This window comes from Balaenoptera borealis, assembly GCF_965194805.1.
Source record: "Balaenoptera borealis genome assembly, chromosome: 1".
NCBI classification, from domain to species: domain Eukaryota; kingdom Metazoa; phylum Chordata; class Mammalia; order Artiodactyla; family Balaenopteridae; genus Balaenoptera; species Balaenoptera borealis.
In genome coordinates this window covers 97,703,487-97,729,949 of record NC_138860.1, presented here as the reverse complement: position 1 = coordinate 97,729,949, position 26,463 = coordinate 97,703,487, and the positions used below count along the sequence as shown (strand labels likewise).

Below are 26,463 nucleotides of genomic sequence, written 5' to 3'. Positions count from 1 at the left end.
GCCTCAGTTTGTCTTTTAACAGTTCTGGTGTCAGAAGAGGGAACAAAGGAAGGAGACCCCGAGCAGCCAGAGGTAGGTATCTGCTGAGCCCATTGGCTCGCTGGTTTCTAGCTGCCTCTGGAGGTGTGGGTAAGTCTCTCTCCCACCCTAGCTCCACAGCTTTTGCAGTATGAACTGTCAGACTTCAGTTGAGCATTTCTTTTTCCAGACTGGGTCCAGAAACTGGTTGGAGTCAGCCTGGGTCCGGGGTCAGACTGGGTTGGACTTAAACTGGGCTGGTCCTGTGTGAGGTCTCAGGTGAATGAAATTTTGCTTTAAGGGTGAACAAGTAGGCTAACCTTACCAAAGATAATCTTGTACTACAGTAGCCACAGTTTATCCACTTATGAGGTGCCCTAGAGAAAAAGGGATCCCAGCCAACACTTACAATAAGAGTAGAGGGAAAATTTTTCTTCCTCCTCTACAGTTTCTGGTGACCAGGATGACACCTGCTGGGACACCCCACTTGCTTTAGAGCCCGCTGATGGGATCCCGGGAAAGCTGGCAGAAGCCCATAAAGGGTGAGAATTCTTACCAAAGTCAGTTCTCCTGGACCTCCACCTGTGGTGCCTGGTTCAGAAAGGAAGGTACAATTTCACACTGTTCCTTCCATTCTAGATTCAGATTGGTAGGAGAAAAATGTTCATAAGAATTAGATCTTTGGGGGCTTCCCTGGTGGTGTAGTGGTTAAGAATCCACCTGCCAATGCAGGGGACATGGGTTCGATCCCTGGTCCGGGAAGATCCCACATGCCGCGGAGCAACTAAGCCCGTGTGCCACAACTACTGAGCCTGCGCTCTAGAGCCCTCGAGCCACAACTACTGAGCCCATGTGCCTAGAGCCCGTGCTCCGCAACAAGAGAAGCCACCACAATGAGAAGCCCACGCACCGCAATGAAGAGTAGTCCCCGCTCGCCGCAACTAGAGAAAGCCCACATGTAGCAACGAAGACCCAATGCAGCCAAAAATAAATAAATAAAATTTATTTAAAAAAAAAAAGAATTAGATCTTTGAATGGTGGCTTGTGAACTTTCATTTAAGTCCCCACTGGTTCTTGGTCTTTTTCCTCCCAGGGACAGCTATAACTTTCTCATTTATCTTGTTTTATGTCCTGAGAACTTGGCTTGGCTTTCTGCCCATCAGGGCACACAGGTTGGCAGTTCTTATGTGTGCAGGCAGCTCAACTGTCACATTGGGGACCCCCAAAATATGGCTGGACAGAAATGTGGGTCACCAGCTACCAGGGGAATTGTCTAAGTCTTTCTTTCTTTGATTATCTTTGGGAGTGGCTCTGGATCTTGGGGCTGGGGGAGTAATACCTTTTGCACTTTCTTTGGGGATGTCTCTTGCATCCATGGTTAAACCACAGTTTTGTTTTTGAGTCATTTGATAGGGATACCTTTGGTTTAAAAGTAAAAGAAAAGTTTGTTCAGTATTGCCAGGAATAGTTACTGTTTGTCCCACCTAAAACGTGTTAATAAAATATTTAAAAGGATTTTTTTAGTGAACTTTGTGGTTAGAAGTTGGCCACTCTGGGGAGTTCCTTGATGGCCTAGTGGTTAGGATTTGGTGCTTTCACTGCGGAGGCCGGGGCTCGATCCCTGGTCGGGGAACCATCCCACATGCCATCCCGCTTGCTGCGTAGCGCGGCCAAAATGCAAAAAAAAAAAAAAAAAAAAAAAGAGTTGGTTACTTTGGAAGCTGATATTCAGAGCCTGATAGGAACTGTTTTTAAGGGCTTCTCCACCAAGCTGAAATGAAATTATGTACCCAGAGGGAAAGAAAAACATTCTGAAGCCACTGTGGAAGAATTCACTAAAACATTCAAAAGATGCACAGCTCCAAATCTGGAACATAGGAATCTTTTAATTTTCTTCTTAGTTGGAAATCTCCCTGACATAAAGAAGCAAATTGAAGATAATATAGTTGGATGGGTGGGTTCACTGGGCCTCTTGATATCATTCAGCTGGCAACCCAGTTCTTTGAGGAATAAAGAACAACTACTTGTCTTACAAATCGAGTTTTGACAAGAACAGAAATGCAGCTCTAGAAACAAAAGTCTGTCCTTTTTACCAATCTCAAAACCTTCCCTATTCAGCTCAAAAGGCTTGCAGATATTATAAAACATCTGGATTTAGGAAATAAGAGTCCTTCTTGGTGGAACTTGCATCCTTTTTCTGTGCCTTTGAGCTTTGAGATGTAAGCGTTCTGCATCTCAAGTGTTTAGAGCCATTTCTTTGAAATGTGGACTTCAGGGAGGTGATTCTTATTAGAAGGACAAAAGCAAAAAAGTATGTGGGGGGCGATTTGGAAACTAGGTGAAAGTTCTACTAAGTTAAATTATGGATATTCATTGACTAGATCATTTCCAAGTAAGATAAAATACTGAAACATTAAATACTGAACACAAGTTTATCTACTTTTGGTATTTTGTCTACTTTGGCTTCTTAAATTTCTCTCCATCAACAACCTCAAGAGAGTCTTTTTTTTTTTTTTTAACTTTTGGGTTTATTTATTTATTTATTTATTTTTGGCTGTGTTGGGTCTTCGTTTCTGTGCGAGGGCTTTCTCTACCTGTGGCAAGTGGGGGCCACTCTTCATCGTGGCGCGCAGGCCTCTCATCATCACGGCATCTCTTGTTGCGGAGCACAGGCTCCAGACACGCAGGCTCAGTAATTGTGGCTCACGGGCCTAGTTGCTCCGCGGCATGTGGGATCTTCCCAGACCAGGGCTCGAACCCGTGTCCCCTGCATTGGCAGGCAGACTCTCAACCACTGCGCCACCAGAGAAGCCCCTACTTTGGCTTCTTATTACAGAGGAACTAAAGATATTTGGGTTTATTGGTAAAGGTGTTTTATGCCACATTGAAAAATTTACTGTGAGGAAGAATATACTTCTGGAAATTATGAAATATATTTATAAATGTACCAATCCACAGAATGCTAGTGTAACAGTCCACAATTGCTTACTTCTTAGTTTTCACTAGAAAGTAAGGATTCTAAGGGTTATGAATTCTAATTGTTATATGTAATTTAAAACTACTAAAATATAGGGGTGAAAGGAAACAACAGTGTGTGAAAAGTAGGAAGGAAAGTAGAATGTGTCTAGGGGGTAAGGAAAGGTATGGAAGGACTTTATTAAAAGTCTTTTTGTCATTTGCAGAGTTATTGTTTTACTCTGATGCTTTCACAGAAGTGATTCTTTGTCTTTAGAGATTCATGGAAAGATCTAGAATACAGGTTTCTGATAAGTTTAAGAACATAAAAGTGAACTGGGTAATAATTTTCAGAGTTAATGAAAAAACTGGATTCAACCTGAACAAGAATTAATAACGTATGATTAAATGAACTGATGAGGATGATTATAATGTTTTTTACAACTTTTTCTTTGAAGCACTGCTGATTCCTTAATGTTTTGTTTCCCAAATTTAAGGAAACCTTTCTCTCTTAAGCTATTTATGACTTAAGGCAATTTTGGTAAATTATACCTTTGTAAACAAAAGTGAAACATTTTTTTCCCTACCTGATCCCTCCAGAATTTGGAAATTTGTTGTGTAGTCTTATTTTCATGGCAATATAGTGATTTACATAAGCCCAATAAGAATATGTTCTTATAACAGGACACAATTGGAAGCCTCGGTTATATTACCAAGGCTTTGACTGGAATATCATATTTGAGAATATGCATAAAATCAGATATGACCAGACAGTTTTAAGGAACTAAGGTTGACTTTATGGAGGCAATAAAGCTCCTAAGAAAAACTGGCCTGGCATCTTGTTTATAGGGTTCCTAGAAACCTTACCAGGTGAGTAAGGAAGGTCACTTCCTGGCAGGCCCGAGAACCTCAGGATATCTTGGGGACCTTGAGAAGAGAGGAATTCACCCAAATCTATAGGTATTCCAGATGAAGTCTGAAATGACAAATCCTTGGCTTGACTTCTTAATCTGGAGATTAATTAAGATTAATCTGGAGAGCCTTTAAAAGTTCAATCTAAGATTCCTTATGAAAAGTCCTAGCAAAACAGATTTAAAAAGAGCCTATATGGTCAATTACTCTTCCTACTGCACCTCTGTAAATAATCAGCCCAAGTTTTATTAGACTAGACTTATTTTGCAAACAAATTAGTCTTACTATGATTATCTTTGATAGAAATGGGGGTGATTATAAAAAAAATTATGTTGCAGTAGAAAATTATAGTATGATCTTGTGGATATCAGATTCTAGTCCTATTCACTGTCTTTGAGCTTTTGTTGTATACCTGTAAACCGGACTGGATCCTGAATTGTTCTAGTTTTCTCAAATATCTGGCTACTCTCCAAACTAAGATTTCCAGTTTTCTCCTGCCCTTCTGATTTGAAATCACTAAGAACAAAGACTACCCTTAGAAGGGTAGACTACCCTCCTTAGAAGGGACCATACCAAGTCAGCAGTCAAACTTCAGGGCCTTAAACCTTGGGTCCATATCTCCCAGTTAAAAAGGGCTCCTCCAGACTCTTGGAACTGTACAACTGGAGACCTAAAATTAAAATTGGCTTATGGAGGTTCCTCCCCAGAAGCAGATAGCATCTTGAGATGGACAGCTCTCCCTAGATCACGGATCAAGATCTTTATTTCCTATTTGAAACCTTTATTCCTATTGCCTTTTCACTACTTGCTTTTTTCTCTCTGTTAATGCACGGCAAGGCAATGCTTCTCTGGCAACTATCGCTGAATCTTGCCAAGGCCATACCTACAGAACAGAAGTCCCTAGGTTTTCTTGGTAAGATGATTTGAGATAGAATTGCTTTAGATTACTTGCTGGCTAAACAAGGAAGAGTCTGTGCCATAGCAAATACCTCTTGCTGTAGCTGGATCAACACCTCTGGTAGTGTAGCAAATGCAAGAAATTAACAAGCCACTTGGCTAAGGCAACAGGAGGCCATTAGACTAAGGTGGCTCTAGTGCTGTGTGGCCTACATAAGCAAACCAAAAACCTAAGCCTGTAAATGCCTCAAGGTTATGAAAGTAAAACCTAAGGACAACCAATCACATATAGCCAACTAGGATTTAAGCTGTAGCCAATCAATAATTTCCTTGCTTTGCTTCTGCATTTTCTCTATAAAAGCCTCTCCCTGAACTCCTGAATGGTAGAGTGCTCCTAACCTCTTCTGGTTTGTCAGTGCCAGCTTCAGATCGATTTTTGCTCAGATAAGCTCTTATTTTTAATATGCCTCAGTTTATCTTTTAACATTATGCTCAAGGCAGGGAGTGGGGCCCCAGAGTTGGGCAATACATTTCCTGGGCTATAAATGGCAATCTGCAGCATATTTGTGTGACCTTCTGTGTAATGACTGAAGATTCTGGTTAGTACTTTGGAGTTCCAAGCCCTCTTATAATTACTTTTCTATACATGTTACCTTAACTCCAAACACCTCCCATGAAAGGTGTATACTTATATTTAATTTTAATGAAACTTTTTTTTCTATTGCATTTTGGAAATGGTTAAGGCTGAGTCTCCTAGAACATTACTGGGACAATTCAGTTTTCTTATCCCATTTCCTTCCTCTGCTCCACCCTCCACATCAAAAAAAAAAAAAAAAAAAAGTCAACAGGAAATTGCCTTTCATCTCCCCAGCAGCAACGTTCCAGGTTTTAAACCAGAGTGTATTTTAGGCTAATGTGTGTTTTTCTGGTTTTATCTGGAAAATCTGCACATATTTATGCATGTTCCTTTTTAAAAAGGGGCTTCTCAGGCTCCTAAAACCAACTCTGTAGTATTTTTGATTCAAGCGCTAGCAGAAGCACAGCTTAGTGGTTTGGGAAGATGGCCTCTAAGTTAACAATGGAAAAGATTATGCAATTATGTGGGTCTGGTGGTAAGGATCAAAGAAACCTTCAGCAGAAGACAAAACCCAAAAGAGGGAAGGGGAGTGTTTTTCAGAGAGTTGTATGTAGTTACTAACATAATCTAGAAAGCATTTTTTTAGTAAACATCTGTAAGACTTTGTTTTGTTTTTGGTAGGTACTTGTTGCTCTTTTAAAGCAGGGCTATCTATGATTCTGATCACAGGATGACATGAGGCTAGCTTTGTATTGCTAGAGAGCTCTGATGCTGAGGGCTGGGTCAGATTTGAAATGTGGTAGAACGATGAGTCATTCCCAGAGGCTAGGAAAGCTGCAAAGATGCTGTCAGAGGTGAACCCCTTGAAACATGTCTTTCATACAGAAAGCTTTGAGGTATAGTGGGAAATGCAGACTTGGTTAGAATCTCAGCTTTGCCATTATTTAAGCCTGCACACTCTGGGCAAGTTACCCTCTCTGAATCTGTTTCCAAACCTGTAAAATGTGGCTAATAGTATTTACAAGTTTGTTGTGAGGACTACGTATATACAGTAACTGTGCATTAACAGACCTGCTATTGGTACTTAGTTCATTAAAAATGGTTCTTATTAATCATGTGGGGCTTTATATCAAGAGCAAAGAGTTCTTAAGCCACCATTGGGATATTAGTTAAATTTTGACATCTGTACCCAATCGACTTAATAAAGCTTATACGATTTTTAACTAAAATAATTCCCTCAACCTCTGACTTTCTAACTCTTGGCCCTAAAGTTATTCAGCAAGGATGCAGCATGATTTTTCTGTCACCACTATTACCCTCACCCCACTGATAAATACAGTCCATGAAACTTTTTGGCACTTAGGGACTTAGAGTATAATACAAGCACTACCAAGATTTTATTTTCCCTGTCCTCACTCTTCGTGAAGAAACGAGTTAAGATTTGGGGAGGGTTCCCACCATTCCTTAAATTGTAAGAGATCACTGTGCTTAAACTAGCACTTTATATTTGTAGGTGCTTGATATTTTTGAATAAATGATATTATTCTGGAGATTTCTTTGTATACTGTCAAATATTAAATTGCTAGAGAGCGATACAAGCTGCATTCAAATTCAACAAAATGAAGTCTTTTGTATCTTCTTATGCACCATTCTGTTGAGAATGATAAAGGCTGAAGAGAAGATAATGTCCTATACTTTGAAACTGGTAGATTTTCTGGCCAAACATACCTACTTCTGTAGTAGTCTGGCTGTTAAAAGTAAGGCTCTGACTTGGAGGCTTGGGTCCAAATGGTGACTCTGCTAATTCCTTAGCCTTAGTTACACAAATGCAGAATGGGACAAATTAGAGTACCTACCACACAGGGTTTTTTTTGACAACTATTTACGAAACTTTTATGCTTCCCTGTAATATTAGAAAAGTTTGTCAAGTTTACAAAAAAAAAATTCCTACCGCCATCTTTATTACAACACATTGAATTCAGGAAAAATTCTTTGCAGATTTGATATCCCTTTGTTACATTGTATTCAATATTTTGTATTTATTTAGTTCTCATTTTTTAATCCTTAAGAGTTTAAACTTTTTCTCCATACAGTTTTTTCATCCTTTATTAATTCCTAAATGCATTATTGTTTTTGTTGCTATTGCAAATGTTTTCTTATTTTCTATTTTATTTTGAGGTATAGAAGAATCTTTTTTCACTTTTGTAAGTTGATCTTCATCTTGTAATTCTGCTGAATTTTTTATTAGTTCAGGTGGTGTTTTTAGTAGTTCATGTTTTTTAATTAAAACTGTTTTATTGTGGTAAAATACAACATAAAATTTACTATCTTAACCATTTTTTTATCTTAACCATTTTTAAGTGTACAGTTTAGCAGTATTAAATACATTCATATTATTGTTGCCACCATCACCACCATCCATCTCTAGAACTCTTTTCATCTTGTAAAACTGAAACTCTGTACCCATTAAACAGTAGCTCCCCACTTTTTCCCCTCGCCCTAGCAACCACCATTCTACTATCTCTATGAGTTTGACTGCTCTAGGTACCTCATATAGGTGGAATCATACAGGATTTGTCTTTATGTGACTGGCTTATTTCACTTAGCATAATGTCCTCTAGAGTCCTCCATGCTGTAGCATGTGTCAGAATTTCTTTCCTTTTTTAACACTGAATAATATTCCATGGTATGTATATACATTTTGTTTATCCATTCACCCATTGACAGACATTTGAGTTGCTTCCACCTCTTTGCTACTGAGAACCCATATAGGGTTGTTAACGAGAACTGAATGTGTTCCTGGCATATAGTAAGTACTTAGGATATCTACTATTATGTTTTTATTATGGGGTAGGAGTATGCTTGACTTGTTTTGTATATCCATGGATGTTTCTGCGAGAATCTGTATTTCAGGAGCTTCTGAAACAGAACGGTTTGGAGCAGTTACCCTTTTAAGAAAAGTTACAATTTGATAATTGAAAAAATAAACATTTGATAAGAGTTTAAGGAATTCAGAAAAGATCCAAGCTTTCCTCCAACCAGTTTTATTAAACATAACAAAATTCTGTATACAAAGTGACCTAAACCTGTTGCTTCAAAACATACTTCCCTTAACTAGTATTTTGATAAGTCAATCCAGAGTGTCAAAAAGCAGCTTACTCTAAAATTAATAGAAAAGTGCCCAATGCACATTACATGAATGGCCTAATTACTGGAACTCTAATAGCTCTATAAGATAATTAACATAAGGTACGATTGAGTCCCCATGACAAGCTGCTGGAGAACTGATACAAGATGTCAAGAGGCCATTTTGTGCACTGCCACTGTGATGCCATCGTGTTTCTGGATCATAATGTTCCTGAAAGGCAAAGTGGAAGATATTCAGTAAAGTGTTGCAAGTGGCAGTCAATGTAAGATTAAAGATGCTGTTTGGTTTAGGACACAACTAAAAAAATAATACTTAACTTTTCTATGTATGAAAGCAATATCTAAACACAATAAAACATTTGGGAAATACAGAAAAGTATAAAATATAAAAATGAAATTAATTCTATAATCCTATCACTCAAAGACAACCACTATTAATATTTTCCTCTTTTAATCTGCACGTATACCACATATACATTTTTTCACTTTACAGAACTGTGATCATAATGTGCATAGTTTATTTATTTAAAATATTTATTTTTGGCTCTGTTGGGACTTAGTTGTGGCACAGTGGGATCTTTCATTGCAGCACGAAGGTTCTTCATTGCGGCACACGGGCTCTCTGGTTTGGGCACGTGGGCTCAGTAGTTGCAGCGTGCAGGCTTAGTTGCTCCGCGGCATGTGGGATCTTAGTTTCCTGACCAGAGATCGAACCCACGTCCCCTGCATTGGAAGGCAGATTCTTAACCACTGGACCACCAGGGAAGTCCCTGTGCATAGTTCTGCTTTTTTCATTTACTATTATTCGGAGGACCCTCACTTGCAATGTCTTTGGTATTTCTATTACTACAGACATTGTTCTGTTCTTTGTTTAGTCTTCCTCTGTGTTATTTATTGCTTCTTTTATTGATAGTTCATGACGACTCTTACTCTTCATTTAAATGTCTTTGTGGTCTGAACGCACATTAGCTTTAGAGATCAATCCATCTGCTCCTGTGGCCCAAAGGGTGGAACCTTCCTCCAAGTACTTTTGAGAAATCACTGATGAACACAGGGCAAGCCCCAGTCAAGTTTCCCAGGGATTGATTTTTCTGAATGAAAAGGAAAGGAAGGGATCTGCTGCCATCTACTCACCCATTATCTGATTCTAGACACACCACAGGAATATCAGTGGGGTCTGAGGTTAGCTTAGCTGCTTGCTGGGCTAAAACAGATATCACCCCAGCATGCTCATCTGACAGGGTTCCGCGGCCTGGAAGACAGAGATGATATCACACTGCCTGACTGTCCAAAAATGAGTATAGAGGTATAGTGGAACTGAATTGAATTATTCACAAAAAGAAGGTTCAGCTCATGGTCTCTTAGGTTAGGTACTGACGTAAAATGACTCTGCCCTGATACTCCGTGGTTACATCAGTGAGAAAGCCAATAACAGCTTTTAAGTCAGTAAAAGGCCATAACACTCAATTTTCCAAGTCATTCCCATCACCATCTCTAAACACCTTCTCAAGCATATAAGGAAGCTGTAATTCAAGTCAATCTGAAAGCAAACTGAAACCAAGAAGAAATTCAGAAGTGAGACTGACAAAAACCAGTAAGGGCAAGAGACTTGTTGAAGCTAATTAATTCCTCATGGAAAATCTGATTTCCTTTTACTGAGATCAGCCTCAAAGGATATAAAGATCTTTACTCAGGAGTTTGTAAGATCACCTTAACAGCATGTATAAATATTCTGTGAGCAATTATTTCCACTAGAATAAACTGGTTTTCAAATAGCAACAGAATTGGCTTTTTACTAATGTTTGTTTTAGCCTGTAGATAATAACTAAATCTTGGATGTCTGGTACAAAACGGAATTACTAAGTTTACAATATCTTTCTGTATAGAAAGGCAACACAAGCCCATCTGCCTGAAACTAACTCAGGTAATAGACATGCCAATATAGCAGAGTTGATGGATTTACTGTTGTTACATAAAACATTAACTGGACACACAGTGCAGTCTTTTGGGCCTTGAAGGTTTCTTGAAGGAATACATTTAGTTTTACATTTCCGCACTTGAATTTCAGCCTTGCCTTTGTGAGCCTGGCAAGTGCCTCAAAAAAAATCTGCCTTTTTTCTTCCAACTAAACTGATCAGTGTGTAAAACCTGAGTTACAGGCTACTTCCTTCAATTAACCTCCCAGCAAAAATTCAGAGCTTTAAAAAGTCCTGCAGTACAGAGGAGTAAGGAGCAAGGTGTCCTGGGTTTACTAGTTCTGACATTAGTTAGCTGAAGGCTTCCATTGTTTACCTTTCTGGATTTATTTTCTCATCAGTAATTGTTACCATTTATTGAGCATTATGTCTGGGTTCTGTGCTGAGTATTTTACATATATAATTTTATAGTATTCTGATTGAGAGGCTTCAGAGCCAGACTCAAATCCTAGCTCAACCACTTACTAGCTGTATGACCTTAGGCAAGTTAGTCAGCCTCTATGCCTCCATTTCTTTATCTGCCTAACAGGGTTGTCATGAGAATTAAATGACTTAGTATACTCAAAGCACTTAGAACGGTGCCTGGCACATAGTAAGAGCTCAATAAATGCAATTCCATAGTAATAATTATTATTAAGCAACAACTCAGTAAAGAAACTGAGGCTCAGAAAGGTTCTTTTTGGTCCAAGTTGACACCACTAGTAAATGCAAGAGCAAGGGGTTGAAGCCAGGTGTGTCCAACCCTGCAGCCCCCATTTTTACTACCTACTCACTTACTCAAGTGAAGTTGGACTAAAAAGTAACACCACCCATCTAGCAGGGTTATTGTGAAAATTAGAGATGATGTATACAAAGCTTCGCAGTCCCACCATATGGCATAAATTCAATAAATGGTAACTGCTGTCATTATCTGAAGTCCTTTCTAGACCCAATTTAAAATGATTCAAATACTACTTTAGTAGAAACGACTCTGTAGTGCTAGAATTGCAAGGAACATTTCTACCTTTATAAACACCAATTGAGAAGTTTCAGTTTTCTAATTTTGTTATTTGGGGCTGATCTCTACGCTTGCAAAAGTCCCCAGAAAGTGGCAGGGTAACAGGAAATAAAAACTAGAGAATTGCACACTAGGCTCCCAGTCAACATCAAATGCTGTGCAATCCACCAAAGGGTTGATGTGAGATACTTACAGCCCAAATTGAGTCCTTGTGAATCTGTGCACAGGACTCCAACAATGGATGGATTCTTCATTCTAATTCCAGGAACGCAGGAAGAAGAAAGCAAATGATGTGGGGAAATGAATTTAAATAATTATAACACAAATATCCTTTCTCTGTACCAGGCATTGTTGTACTACTTTAAATCAGTGTTAATCTTTTTTCACTATTGCCCACCCCTGCCCCAAGAAAAATTAAATTACAATTAACTGATTTAAATTAGTTAAACCAGTTTCTCTCTCATGAGAAAAAAGACCGTGCCATGTACTGTTGAGCTCTGGAAGGCCACAAACATTGCAATAGTTGGGATTTTGTTGCCTTCGTTAAAAATGCATATTTTAACATACTAACTCACTTGAAACAACTGTTGAAAAACTCACGGGCTGCCTCTTGTAGGGGTAGTGGGAAGCTGAGGGGCACTGATGCGAGGGAGGTGTTACCCTGTACGCCTTCTTTTATTTTTCCAACTTTGGATTTTTACGTAGATATTACTCATTCGACAAATTTAACGGATGCCTTTCAGCAAGTAACTGGTTACACCCGTAAGGAAATACGCGTGTGTGTTTATGTTTATAAGACAGTGCTCTGCACAGGTGGTACTTCCTTCCCCCAAACGACCCCGGTTCCTAAAACTCCCGAAGAACGACCGTGTCCAGACAGACAATTTCAGCACGAGAGTCGGGTGTGGGCTCGGGCCGCGGAGACCCGCTCGGGAGGGAGTGTGCGGAACCCTGGCGAGATTTAATTCCGGGTCATTTCGCACCCCTACCGGAGGCCCCGGGACAGGGCGTCCCCAAGACGCCCGGCCGGCGCTCGCAGCTCGCGCCCTCTGTCCCGTTCAAATCCCCCAGCCGCGACCCCAGGACGGGCCGACGAGAATACTACTCACGTGTCCTCCAAGTGCTGCTCTAAGGTTGCCTCCATCTCGCCGCGAGTCGCCTCCTTCTTCGCCGCTGGTCTCGGGTGCCCCTCGGTCGGTCACATGACGCGAGCGGGCCGTGGTCAGGAACGGTGCCTCCAAAGGGACAAACTTCGCGGCGCAGCCTTCGCGTTGTGTCCAGGATGACATCTTTACGCGCCCGCCGCCGCGAGCCGGGCGGAGGTTCTGCTGCCTGTGCGTCAGCGGGCGAGGGGATGGCGCGGAATGCCGCCGCGGGAGGGAGGTCTGCAGTCGTCCCTCGGAGCCGGCCTCCTGGCCTGTCCCTTTGTCTCCTCCATACAGACCTTTGGATTCCAATTCCACCGACTCCAAGAAGTCGGGCCAGACCCTGTTGAAGTTTTACAATAACCCGGCCGGTCCGACGGGGTCTCATCCAGGCGGTGGGGCAGAGAGAGACAAGAGAGACACAGGACCCCGGTGAAGGGTCCCCAGGCTTGTCGGGGAAAAGACTGGACACAGGGACTAGAGGACGAGATGGAACAATGCTAATAGGTATGGGGAAAGTGTCGGGATTTTAACGAAAACGTTGGTTCTTCCCCTTTGGCGAGGGCTCGGGAAAGTTTGGGAAAGAACGTGTCACTTGTGATAAAGACTAGTTAGGACTACTTAAAAATAATCTTAAAAAAAGTTAATTACAAAAGCAGTTTTAAAAATAAGGAAAGAAAGCCCACCCATAGCCTCTGTCCAGAGATGACTGTTAATCCCTTGGAGGATATTCTTTCAGCCAGTTGTCTTTGCAGATGTATGCTTTTAATGTTGTTGTTGTTGTTTCTTTTTTAAGCAAAATTGACACACATACTGGACATAAAATTCTGTAGCTGACCCTTTCACAGAATTTAGCATAAATGTCTTTTCTTGTCAGTAAGTATTCATTTACGCAACCTCTGTAACACTTACAAAATAGTCCATATTATAACTGTTACTTAATTGATTTAACCAACCCATATCAATGTGCAGTTAGGTTGCTTATAGTTTTATTGTTATTTTGGGTTCTTTGGCTATTACAAATGCTGGATGAATATCCTTATAGCCAAATATTTGTGCAGTTTAAAATTTTCCTTATAAGTTACTAGAATGGAATTATTGGATCAAAGGATATTGACATTTTTAAGGCTTTTAAAATACACTTACAAATTGCCCCGCAGAAAGGTGGTAACAATTTAGTCTCAGATTGGTAGCGTTTTGATGAAAATGGGAGTATGTCCAGAGGTCACCCATCCCCCATAAGCCAATACCCACTCCCTGTGCTTAAGTCCTCCTAACATCACTCCTGGATCTACCTTTTCTCCAACCCTCTCACTTCCAGCTTTTACTCACAGCCCACCTTCTGTTCGGGGGCCCAGCTTCAAGGCTTCTCTCGACTTGAATTCAGAGTCCCTCTTCATTCCCCAGCTGTGATGGTGAGAAACTTGCAGCTGCCTTAAAATTCCAGTCTTGAATGTTGTAATTCAGGAGTTTTCGACTCCTTCCCTAGAGAAATGATTTATATTAACCTCGGGGTCACATAATATGGGCCATTTAAATTTTAGAAAAAGCTGTTTAAAACTACCCTTAAAAGATAGCATCAGAAAATGTGAGGAGCCGGTCTGCTTGCTGCTGAAGTCCTGCCCCAGGCAGCTCGGCACCACAGTGCCGCCCCCTTGTGGTCCCAGTGTGGTGTAAGCTTTGCTGGACTGGGGCATCTCAGCTCTGGCTTTCTAACCCTCAGGGCAGCGACGTCCAATAGCAAGGGAATGTGAGCCACAGCTGTAATTTTAAATGGCCTGGTAGCCACGCTAAAAAAAGTAAAACAGGTGAAATTAATTTTAATAATATATTTTATTTGTCCAAATACTATGTCCAAAATATTATCATTTCAACATGTAATCAATTTTAAAAATACAGAGATGTTTTGCATTCCCCTGCCCCACCCGCCCCCCGGACTAAGTCTTCAAAATCCGGTGTATATTTTACACTGACAGCGTGTTTCAATTCAGACTAGCCACATTTCAAGTGCTCAATAGCTATGTGTGTGATGGGTGGCTACCATTGGTTAATGCAGCTCTAGGATATCTCTGATTATCTCAAAGCCAGATCAGTGATTATAGGATTCCCGGAAAAGCTGGTGATCACTTTTTGCACTGCTAAGGAAGGCCTCCGAAGGGAAAATGAGCACATAGGAAGAGGATGACCGCTGGCTCAAACATCCTTGTTGCTCTGGAGGTGGGAAGGCAGGCTATTCCACACCACTCCCTCTTTCTGTGTCCTCTTGCTGTTTTGTCCCTGCAGAAGGAGCGGTGGCTTATATAAGCTGGGGAAGTGCTGCGGGCTGGAGTGATGGTTAGTTGGACAAGGTGTCTGACCCCTAATTGTTTTCTACTTCAGCTTGTGGGGTATTTGATGATTCTCTATTCTCAGTTTTGAGTACTGATAACCATTTTGGGTGTGACAGGAGAAGTCCCAGGACACCCATATCAGAGTACTTGCCTCATTGCATTGTAATTTTTTATATGTTTACTTTTCAAGACAGAAAGGGTGTTTTCTCCATTTCTGAATCCTGAGCGCTGCGGAGCACAATAGGACTCCAGTAATATTTACTGAAGAATCTTGATGGGTTTTTTGAGAAAAAGACTCTGTGTTATGTAAAGAAGCTTTAAGTCCTCAACTTTAACCACCTTTATCCTCTTCTCCCTCCCCCCCTCCATAAACAAGCTCTTGGAAAATGGAAATCCCAGGAGGGTGCTACAGAGAGTGCCCATGCCCACATGTCCTCACTGGGAAGGGAGAGATGAGAAGCTGGGTGGTGTGAACCAGACCTTGTAGGTCATCTCACGGCTGTTGGCCTGAGACCCTAAGCGCTCTTCTTTGACCTATCAGGAGCAGAAGCCTCGGGGCGGGGGCGGTCCATTTAAAAAGTGACACTCTAGTAGAGGCTCTAGCACTTCCCTGGGTGCAGAGGGCCCTGCTGCGCCAGGGCCAGCCCCCTTGGTCACTCTTTCAAGTGCTTAGGGTCGCAGGCCTGCAGTGGAATGAGCCTGATGCTGGGCTGGGAATGAGCCCTCACATGCCACCAGGGGGCACCAAGGCCATGGAAAACTCTGCTCAGGCTGGAGGATCCTAAGTGAGTTACAGGGACCCATGAGCCTCCTGAGCTGGTACAGCTTGCTGAGGACAGCACTAGGCTAGCTTTGTGGCCTCGGAGTCAGGCGATGTAGAATTGGATCCTGGCTTAACCACTGCCTACCCCAAGCCTCAGGGGCTCATCTGTGACATGGTAACACCATTACCTGCCTCATCAGGTTGTGGGGAGGATGATATGAGATTTCTCATGTAAGAGGGCCAGTGCATTGTGGGAGTCAATCAGTAAGGTTTGCTAAATCTCAGTAAGAAGACCCATTTGTCTCCTCAAGTTGCTTACAGTCTAGGCAAGGACACACATGAGCAGATTAACTAACAGTTCAAAGAAGATAAGAGCCGAATGACCACTACAGACCTCAAGCAATCTAGTGTTCATGTGGGTGTGAGGTCGCAGGGCTGCATTTAAATAAGATGATGAAATATGTTTTATTATACTTTTCTAGGGTGTGTAAAATTAATAAAACAGTGAGAAAAAAAAATCACCTGAAATCCTAGCCCTAACCCTAATGACATGAATGTGAAAAGCTAAATGGAATGGGATGGGATTTGGAAGTGGGGATGGGGAAAGGCATGTCACAAAGTTCACAGGAGTCCTGCCAGCTAAAGCCTCTCACTCCACATGAGCTACTGGATAGGACACTGGGGTGCAGACCCCTGTCTTCCAATCGTGGACACTGCCTGAGAGCTGAGTCCTAGATCCAAAGCCTAACTCCTGATAGTAATAAGAGCAGTAATGCCCTTAGCAGTTTGTACACATGGAGTGACAGCTACATGCCAGGCATTTCACAGGCCTTATTAGTCCTGAGAACCTTTTTGAAGTAGCTGTTGTCACTGTCCTCACTTAAGAGTTAAAGAAACTCCCTGAGGCTCAGAAGATCAGTCCTTGCTCAGGATCAGCCTGCTTGTGAGTGGTGGAGCCTCACCATTAACCTGCCCCCTGTGCTGCCTCAACGTCTCTTACTTCATCAGCAACACAGTCCTGGCGACGTGAGAGGGTTTTGGAGGCCCAGTCCAGCTCTCTTATTCTCTAGAGAAGAAATCTGAGGCTCAGAGAGGGGAAATGGCTAATTTAGAACTTGAACATGGAATTCTTAACCCTCCATGCAGTGTTCTAACTATATTGTGTTGCTACAGGTTGTCTTAGAGCTTTAGTTAAACCAATTTTAGAGACACTCGTGTTGAATTGTGTCTCCCCAAAATTCATATGTTGAAGTCCTAGCCCCCAGTACTTCAGAATGTCACCTTATTTGGAAATAGGGTCTTTACAGAGGTAATCAAGTTAAAATGAGGTCATTAGGGTGGGCCCTAATTCGATATGACTGGTGTCCTTATACAAAGAAATCTGGACACAGACATTCATAGAGGGAAGACAATGTGAAAAGACAGAGGGAGAAGACAGCCATCTCCAAGCCAAAGAGAGAGGCCTGGAGCAGATCCCTCCCTCACAGCCCTCAGAAGGACACCTTGATTTTGAACATCTAGACTCCAGAACTGTGAGGCAATAACTTTCTGTTGTTTAAGCCATTCAGTTTGTGGTACTGTGTTATGACAGCCCTGGGAAACCAATATACTCATATATCCATAAAGTCTACAAGTCAATGTCTGTGATCACAGGCGTTTGGCAGCCCTTAATTATAGAGAAACTGGTTGGGAGGCTCACCCTCTCAGAGGCAAAAGGATAGAGCAGATAATCATTCCAGCTTGCTCCCAGCCTTGATACTTGGCTAACTAAGATGTTTTTCTTGCATTGGCCAACAGTGGTGGCATGACCCATTTGACTGTGGCCTTCTAGAGCCTGTTTTATATCTCCCTGAACCTGGCCTATAAAAGGTGCTCAATAAATGTGTGCAGAGGGAATAGTGGGAAAATAGGCTTCTGGCCACTCTGGTCTAAGCCTCTCCAAGCAATGGGTTGGGCAGTGGAGTAGGGTACAGGCTATCAGTGGATGGAAGTTGAAATTGAGCACTGTCTCCTAAAGTTTATAGCTAAGCCCCAATTTTGGAAGACACAAAATATATTTTAGATGACTCAGGGTGGGCCAAGGACATTTCAGTTCAGGAAGCTATTTTCCTGCTGCTTTATTAATTTTGCTACTGAGGATAGATGAGATGCAGACTTCCATATCCAAGTCTTCATTAGATGCCCAGTTAATGCAGCCATGACAAATGGGAATGAAACCCTTATGAATAAAAAAAAGATCAGCCTAGTGTAAAAAATTGTAGACTAGAGAAAAGGAAATTTAGAGGAACTGATAAAATACGCTATCCTTAATTAGACTGTCTGCATCACACATCAAATCAGCCTTAATGCCAAGATTTATTGGCCTTGGGATTGCGTAAATGAAATAAGTGCTTGAAAATGAATGGGAAAGAAATTACCTGTATTAAAATGTATTTGCAGTGCCGACCTGCACACTGATGCTTTTAGTTAAATGCAGACTTTCAGCTTCTTTGGCTACCCCTCACTGTCTACCCAGCATGGACTCCCTTAGCCCCTGGGGAGTTTCAGAAAACATGCTTGTGGGGTAACAATGTGTTCCCTTGTCAATCATCTCTGCCACTGTCCCGGAAAAATCCTTCTTGGGCAGTGAAATATCTTTGTGTCTTTATTTCAGCATCTACGAACTTAGTGAAGTGTTACTGGTCCTTACTTCAGAGTAGAGAATGTCGTGAAGACAAGAGGACCCACCTAGTTCTGCACATCCTGCCATGAAGAGCAGAGCGAGAAGCTTTTTTGTTGGCTGCCACCGTCTCTCTTGGAATCTGAATTTAACTTCGGGAGCTTACCTGTCGTTACAACACTGAATTACCCTCTTGTAAGACCTTGGACAAGTCCTCTAATGCCTTGATGTCTCAGATTTTTTTCAATTCTCCCTGAAGATAAGAATAGTATCCACCTCATAGCGGTGGTGTGGGAACTCCATGAGACGACGCACGTGAAGCCCCTCACACAGTCTCTGGGGCCACCGCAGACAGCGAACAGGTGAGACCTGCTATTGTTGCCACGACCTCAAGAAATGATAGCTGAGGCAAAGCTGAACTAGACTGTCATTCAGGGCTCTTACTTGCAAGCAACAGAAGCTGTCTTTGGCTTATAGAGTAGGAAAGGAAATTTTAAAATGACACTGGGTAGCTCACGGTTACCCAGTTGTTGGGAGGGCTGGAGAGCTCAGTCTAAGCTTCCAGTGACAAAGCTCCAAGCCCACCATGGCACCACTGCCACTGGTCTTGTGGCAGCCCACAACAGCTTGCGGCACCAAGGCCATTACTGTGGCAGGAACCTAACCCTATACCTGCTACGCCCCCGAAGCCAGACCCCTCTGCTGCTGCCCTTGCCAGCAAAGTGGAATTTTCCCAGAGCCTCTGAACTGAAGTCTTGTGTGGGTAAGTTTAAGCGATGCAGCCTGGATCACGTTCCTGGCTTTAGTTGCAAGGGAGGCTGAAGAAGAAACGTCTGCTTTCTATATCTGTTCTGCAAGTGCCTGAGCAAAGCAAAGGCATTCACCTGGGGCCGGGCAGCAAGAGAGCATTCCAAGTGTCTCCTACAGGGAGGGGGCTTCCTTCTTGGCGTGAGGGAGAGCTCTTAGGCGAGGCGCCCACAGCTCCTTCCACACCTCAGAGAGCAACTTTACCGGGCAGAGTTCCACGCCCTGGCAAGGGGAGGGGAGAGCTATCTGCCCTTTCTTCTGCTTGAGTATAAGAATATGGAATTCGAGAGGTTGGTCATTTTGCTTTGTGCTTCTAGAGATAAGGGCCATAAAATGCATCTCAGAGTATGTATGTCCGCCAGCTTCGTGCTGTGTCCTCACTGTAGATCTGTAGTTTCATTTTTTAAAATCGATTTCTCACTCCTAGTTTGCCAAATTCCATGTGGGTAGTAGTAATAAATCAGGCAGAGCTTCCTCACTCAAGGAGTTTATGTTCTATACAGTAAATAAGCTAGAGATCATGGAAAAAAACCAAAACAAAACCCAAGTTTTATTTTGGGTAAGAGAAACTGTTCAAACCAATGATCATTACCAACAACAACCTGAGTGTCTGGCCCAGCCCCGAGTCTGGGGCCACATTGTAAGGAAAGGACTCAGTGGGGCAGGCAGAGCTGCTTCTGGGAGGGAGAAGACGCACAAACGAGTGAGCGAGAGAGAGAAGGATGAAAAGAGAAACACCAAACCCTCAAGGTCGAGGGCTTATCAGAACTTGAGTGTGTTGTCTTTGCCCTCCACGGTCCCTAGGAAAGCATCTAGCACACAGAAAGTGTCCAGCAAATGTTCTGTTAAGCGGGGAATCCCTTTGAAAATCTCAGGAAAGTGACCCTCTCCAACCCTTCATCTGTCCATTATTCTAGCTCCCAAGGAACCAGTAGAAAGTGTGGGGCAGGGCCGCAATCACAGTGTCAAAAGCAGTGAAGGCAGTGGACAGTCTTCCTAACTTACCTGACTGAAAATAGATTTCATCTCTCTAGGCCTCAGTTTTAATATCTGTAAACTTGGTTGGTTTCTCACTCAAGAACATTGCATTTACTCTTGTACTTAAAGATAAAAAATTAACATTTACAAAGCACATCTCTTCACACACATTATCTCTTGTTAATTCCACAGTCATCCCATCAGGGATCTCCATCCTCATTTTGTGGATGAAGTAACTGAGGTCTGGAGAGGTCTATAGCTTGTCAAGGTCGTAGAACTTGAGAGTGTCCATGGCTTTGTGACTCCAGGGCTAGGGCCGGCCAGTCTCCAGGATGTAGATCCCAGGTGAATCAGTCTCTCTGCAACTGTCTCCTCAACCAGTCTAGACAACACAGGCCTGTGAGTCAGACCCAGAAAGTGGCCAGAGGCTGCCGTCTCCCCATCTCCCCTCCCAGCAGTGGGAGGACTTGTCTTGTGCCTTTAGACACCAGGAGTAGATCAATTGCCACATTAATTCTGGGCCGTCAGCATTTCCCCCAGGAGAATGTCAGTCAGGGAGACTAATGTCTCATTGATCTTTCCAGTTGCCAAAGGGGAAGGGAGATGAATGTAATCCCATCTGTCAAGGTGGAGAAGGGCCCATCTGAAAGCAGGCTGGATTACTTTAAGGAGATAACAGTTTATCACTCTCTGGACAAGCAAATATGAAAGTAGGACAGCCTTCTCTATGAGTTGGTAGAAACATTGGTCAGCAAAGAGAAGGCCTGGAGAAATGAGTGGCACGATCTCTGGCCTTTGTTCCACTTGTCCTTCCCCTAGGACTTCGTGTTCTTTGTGTACACACAACCGCACAAGTGGCGCAAAACCCACCCCTGACCCCCAAGAAGTAGTTAACATTTGTTGAGGATTGATTATTGCCAGGTGCTGCACTAAGTGTTTTATATTTACTATCGAGCAGCTTTCTGAGGTGTTATTATGAGCACCATTTTATGGATGTGGAAACTGAGGCTCGGAGAGGTTGAGTGAGTTGCCCAAGGTTGCTGAGCTAGTGAAGGGTAAAATCAGGTGGAGGCTGGCTCACCCTGAGCCTGCCCTCAACCACCCACAGAACACACTGGTTGCCCAGCCAGGAAAGTAGCCCAGCAGCCCTGCTTCGAGATCACTGAGTCTTCACTCCACTCACTCCTTCCTTGGTCAGCCCCTTAGGGAGCCCTGCTGACCCCAGCAGAGAGGTGTCTTTACCAGTGGTAGAGGCTGAGCCAAGGCTGAGGGGTTGGGATGCCTGGAGGCCCCGGTCAGGGTGTCTGGACAGCTGAGGCTCCGGGAGGGGTAGAGGAGTGGGCAAGCCCAAGGCCATGGGTCTCAGCAGCACGCAAGGCACAGGCTCTGCTGAGGCTCCTCTGGGCTACCGCTGTGCATGGGTTCCCATGGAGGAGGGGGAGGTCAGCGACAGCCTCTCAGCAAGCCAGAAGCTGGGACATCCAGTGTCAAGCCACCGTACAGGCTGCTGTGGCCGCCGAGAGCCTGAGGAGATGCCACGGCCATGGGCTAGGAAGCTCAGGTGGGAAAGGCCTGGGGACCACAACAATGTGATCTCAAAAACCCAAGGAGGAATGTGCACACCTGAGATCCTCAGGGAACACAAGTCTCAGCGTTAATTCAAGCGGGGCAGAAGCACCCTGCAGAGTAAAGATCCCCCAAAGGGAGGGGCTTTGCCGCCAGCCGTGGCTGGGGACACGCTGCCAAGGCAAAGGTCACTTGAGGGCGGCAGTTCTCATCCTCTGTGGCCAGAAGTTAAGGTTTCTAATTAATACCACTTTGGATCCGACAGAGGTGGCTGCTCTGTCCCGGGCTTGTTTGCGGTTTATCCCCGTGATTGATGCTGGTAACATTTAGAGTCTGTCAGGGAGATATTTCATGGATGCCCCACGTGGTGGGATGGAGACAGCCAGGAGATGCACTTCCCTCGTTAAGGCAGAATCAGAGATGAATCTAAAGTATGGATGGAAAGGCCTAGGCCCTTTCTAGCCTCTTGTCAGGTAGGGGAAGGGGGTGCGGTGGAGGTGGAGGCTTGAGAGGAAGGCGCTGACCTGGAGCTGTAGCAGGGACCTGTTGTGAAGAGAAATGACATATGAAAGAGGCAGGAAGCTTTTTTTTCCCTGAGGCTTTCTCATGAAAAGTGTCACATCTGTGTTGGCCAATAAACTTTGCTGGCTAAGACACACAAGAAAGGAAGCAAACAGGAAGAAAAAGACTCTTCCTGCTGTTTCCGTGGTCTTTAATGTTCGCTCCAAACCACCATATCTATCTGCCAAAAGTCTACCCATTAATCATAAGGCTGATTTCAAAAGTGAAAAGGTGTTTGAATCCCTCGACTAGAAATGATCTTCACCCTGACACCCACAGCACTTTGTATGTTACTGTCAAAGCATAATGTTCAAACATTTAAAAACATGGCTCTCATAAAATATGGAATGGACAGGTGTCAAAGATTTAGTAGTTCATGAATGAGGGAACCAATAAGATGGCAAGGCTGGTTCAAAGAGCATTTTGAGGAACTGGGTATTTATAAGCACTTAAAAGGAAATGTTCAAGTAAAATATCTAGGTTAAGAACAAAACTGGTTGCCCTCACATGTATGGTCAAATGATTTTTGACAAGCATGCCATGACCATTCAATGGGGAAAAGACGGTCTTTTTTAACAAATGGTGCTGGGAAAGTGGAACACCCATGTGTAAAAGAATGAAGTTGAATTCTTACCTTATACCATGTACTAAAGTTAACTCAAAGCAGATCAAAGACCTAAATGGAAAAGCTAAAGCTACCAAACTCAGAAGAAAACATAAGGGAAAAACCTCATGACATTGGATTTGGCAATGATTTCTTGGATATGACACTAAAAGCACAGGAAGCAAAATAAAAAAAATAGATAAATTGGACTATATCAAAATTAAAAACTTTTGTGCATGGAAGCACACTATTAACAGAGTGAAAAGACAGCCCATGGAATGGGAGAAAACATTTGCAAATCATGTATCAGATAAGGGGTTACTATCCAGAATATATAAAAGAACTCCTACAACTCAACAACAAAAAACCCAAACAACCTGATTTTAAAAATGGGCATAGGACTTGAATTGACATTTCTCCAAAGAAGATATACAAATGGCCAATATGCATATGAAAAGATGCTCAACATCACTAATCACTGGGGAAGTACAAATCAAAACCATAATGAGATACCTTATTAGAATAAAAAAACCAAAAAGTAGCAAGCGTTAGGAAGGATCCGGAGAAATTGGAACCTTTGTGCATTGTTGGTGGGAATGTAAAACAGTACAGCCACTGTGGAAAACAGTATGGTAGTTCCACAAAAAATTAGACGTAGAGTTATATGATCCATCAATTCCACTTCTGGATATATATCCACAAGAACTGAAAGCAGAGTCTCAACAGATGTTTGAACACCCAAGTTTATAGGAGTATTATCCACAATAGCCAAAAGGTGGAAGCAGCCCAAGTGTCCATGGACAGACGAATGGTTGAGCAAAATGTGGTGTATATGTACAGTGAAATATGATTCAGCCTTAAAAAGGAAAAACTCTGACACATGCTGCAATATGAATGAAACTTAAGGACATTATACTAAGTGAAATAAACCAGTCTCATGGACAAGTACTGCACGATTCCACTCATATGAGATATGTAGCATAGTCAAATTCATAGAGAAAGAAAGTAGACTTTGGTTGCCAGGTGCTGGTGGGAGGGGAGACTGGGGAGTTATTGTTTAATGGGTGTAGAGTGTCAGTGTTGCAGGATGAAAAGAGTCCTGGAGATGGATGGCGGTGATGGTTGCACAATGTGAATATAGTCAATGACACAACTGTACACTTAAAAATGGTTAAGATGGTAAAATTTTATGTTTATTTTACCTCAATTAAAAAACAAAACATAACTGGTTAATGTCTTACAAGGCAGTTAAAAAAATCAGTCTTTAATGTTATGCTTTCTGTTGAATAGACATTATTTATATCTTTACTGGACATGATCTACAAGCTAACATGTAACTTCACAGAGTCTGAGCCCTTAATGAATGGTAAATAGCCATTAAACAAAGATACCTTCCCCTGGGTGATTAAATAATCCTTGGGTGGACTTGCGAAACAATGACCAAATGATGTTGGAAGGACTTACTGTCCTCTTGTGGCCTTATTTCCAGGTTTTGAATTATTAGTATTATTTCTGAACATCACAGTCATGTACATCCTTGCTTTTCCCACCAGTCCCTCGAGGGTAGGGGCTCTGTCTTATTCAGCTTTGCCTCCTCACTGTGTGCTCTGGTTTGCTGAATGGAACTGAAGAAGGACCAATGGGATGGAGCCACTTGGGAGCAGAAGGCCTGCGTTTAACTGTCTGTGACCATGACCATAGTCTCACCCATCAAATGAGGACATTGCACCTGAGTCCTGGGTGCAATGCTGGGCACTGGGGGTGCTGTCTAATCTCAGGGTTTCCTTCCAGCTCTAAAATGCTCGGATCCTGGTTTGGCCATCATCACACAAGAAAGGATGCAAACACATAAATGAAACATATAATGAACACACACAAGAGCCTTTTTCAGGTGCACGTAATACACAGAGGCATGTTTTTTCTAGCTTTTCTTAGAAGAGCCATCCTTGATGCCACGTGATGTCTGTGGCCCTGGCTCCTGGGTTGGGAGGTGCACAAAGATGTGCTGTTTGTAGCTTTGCTAGAGAGGGAAGAGCTACAGTTTGTTGGAGGCAGGAGCACCTCCTTCCAGCAGCTGGGTGGGGGAGCCCTGGGTCAGCAGGCCTCAGAGGGTCAGTACCCGACCTCCAAGGCTGCCCTTGAGAAAGGAATTATGTTGTCTTATATTGCTGTTTTCAATTAATTTCTTGACAGATTCTGGCTGTTCCTCTTCTTGTTTTTCTTAGGACAGGAGGACTCCCGGTGATTTATTAAGAAGGTGAAATTATGTGCCCATTTGGGAACTCTGGGGAGCTCTCGCTGAAATTAACTTGAGCGTTTTGGAGCCAGATTTACACGGCAGAATGGACCTGGGACTGCTCCTTTTGGCAGAAACTGCTGGGCCACTGTGGATGATCTTTCCCATGTTGCACAATGTCCCCAAAGCCCTTGGAGCCATGCTCAGCCCCATCCTGGCATCCCCTGTGTCCCTCGTGCCTCTGCCATGGAGGTCCAGCCACTTTACTTGGCTGTGAGTCTCATCAACTTGTAGGTGAATCCATCTATCCCCCCTCCCAGCCTGACTTGGCCTCCTTCTCATAAGCATCTACACAGTATTTCACAAAGAAAATGTCTGCTGGCTGTGTCCCGGACTCTTGAATGTCAGCTCACATTAGTCATGGCCACAGATGCGGCTGGAATCTTGCTGACTGGGTCCCAAAGGTCTCTGCTGGTCTGCACTCCCCATGCTTGGGTTGGAGGCACTGCGGAGGGTTTGGGTGGTGAGTGTGGGCACCTCCCAGCTGCACCATTTCCTGGCATCCACCAGGCTGCCTCACGTCCACTCTAGACCCTCGGTCTCAGCAGAGGAAACCAAAAATCTCTCCCTAGCACCACAATCATCTTTTGCTGGCTGCTAAGCACCCTTGCTCTGAAAACAATAACCAACCACCATAAAAACAGTAGGTCTGCCTTCTCTGTCTAAGCATGTACTGTGTAGGTGCTTTAGGGAGAGCACCAGAGGCCAGGGAGGATAATTTGTCCAAGGACACCAGCTAAGATGGGACAGAATGAGGATTATTATTAGTTCTAAATAATTCCAATACTCATGTTCTTTTTTATTTTTCCCTTTCCCACCCTTTTGTAATTATTCTAAAGTAACATTTAGTTCATTTTCTATTACAGAAAGAATGTGTGCACAAATAGAAAACAGAAAATGTAGAAACGTATGAAGACAAAAGAACCACCAAGACAAACCAAACCCATGGTGATTAGCAATTCCTCCTTGCCAAGATAAAATGTGAACATTTTAGTTCCTTTCTTTTCCATCTTGTTCTTTGTGTGTGTCCATGCATTCACACACACACACACACACACACACACACACACGTAAAATGGGGATTACATTGTATATTCTTTTTTGTTTCCAGCTTTTTCCACTTAGCCATATAGTGTTAACATTTCACCACATCAATAAACGATCTTCAGTCCTGGGCTCATTAACTCATCCAAGGCATGTGCTGCCCAACTTTGTTTTCTTCTGTGTCCAGTCACATGCCTCCTCTCTGGGCTGCACCCCAGGGGGACACTGAGC

At 42.9% G+C, this 26,463-nt stretch overlaps 1 protein-coding gene and 2 long non-coding RNA genes across 4 annotated transcripts; 2 read left to right on the top strand and 1 right to left on the bottom strand.

The window, feature by feature from the left end:
• The first annotated feature begins 25 nt into the window (after positions 1–25).
• Positions 26–8,494, top strand: LOC309616143. The gene is made up of 2 exons (XR_014237297.1): positions 26–72; positions 467–8,494. It is a non-coding gene; the product is annotated as an uncharacterized lncRNA (long non-coding RNA).
• Positions 8,383–12,714, bottom strand: LAMTOR5 (late endosomal/lysosomal adaptor, MAPK and MTOR activator 5). The gene is made up of 4 exons (XM_082366348.1): positions 12,589–12,714; positions 11,673–11,734; positions 9,641–9,758; positions 8,383–8,717 (listed from the first exon to the last, which is right to left on the bottom strand). The coding sequence occupies exons 1-4, from the start codon at positions 12,621–12,623 to the stop codon at positions 8,657–8,659; spliced, it is 276 nt and encodes a 91-aa protein (XP_082222474.1). The 5' UTR covers positions 12,624–12,714; the 3' UTR covers positions 8,383–8,656.
• A 17-nt stretch (positions 12,715–12,731) lies between these two features.
• On the top strand, positions 12,732–26,181 carry LOC309616135. Of its 2 annotated transcripts, none has more exons than XR_014237293.1 (4): positions 12,732–13,131; positions 18,371–18,738; positions 25,118–25,422; positions 26,055–26,181. It is a non-coding gene; the product is annotated as an uncharacterized lncRNA (long non-coding RNA). The 2 variants fall into 2 exon arrangements; XR_014237294.1 differs by having other exon boundaries at positions 12,881–13,131; positions 25,123–25,422.
• The last annotated feature ends 282 nt before the right edge of the window (positions 26,182–26,463 follow it).

Excerpts from the sequence above, each read along its gene's own strand:
- LAMTOR5 (XM_082366348.1), bottom strand. The coding sequence starts at position 12,623 with ATGGAGGCAACCTTAGAGCAGCACTTGGAGGACAC. Across the intron at positions 9,759-11,672 it reads ACAAGGACTCAATTTGGGCT|GCCGCGGAACCCTGTCAGAT; the intron begins GTAAGTATCTCA and ends TCTGTCTTCCAG. Across the intron at positions 8,718-9,640 it reads TGTCTAGAATCAGATAATGG|GAACATTATGATCCAGAAAC; the intron begins GTGAGTAGATGG and ends TTTGCCTTTCAG.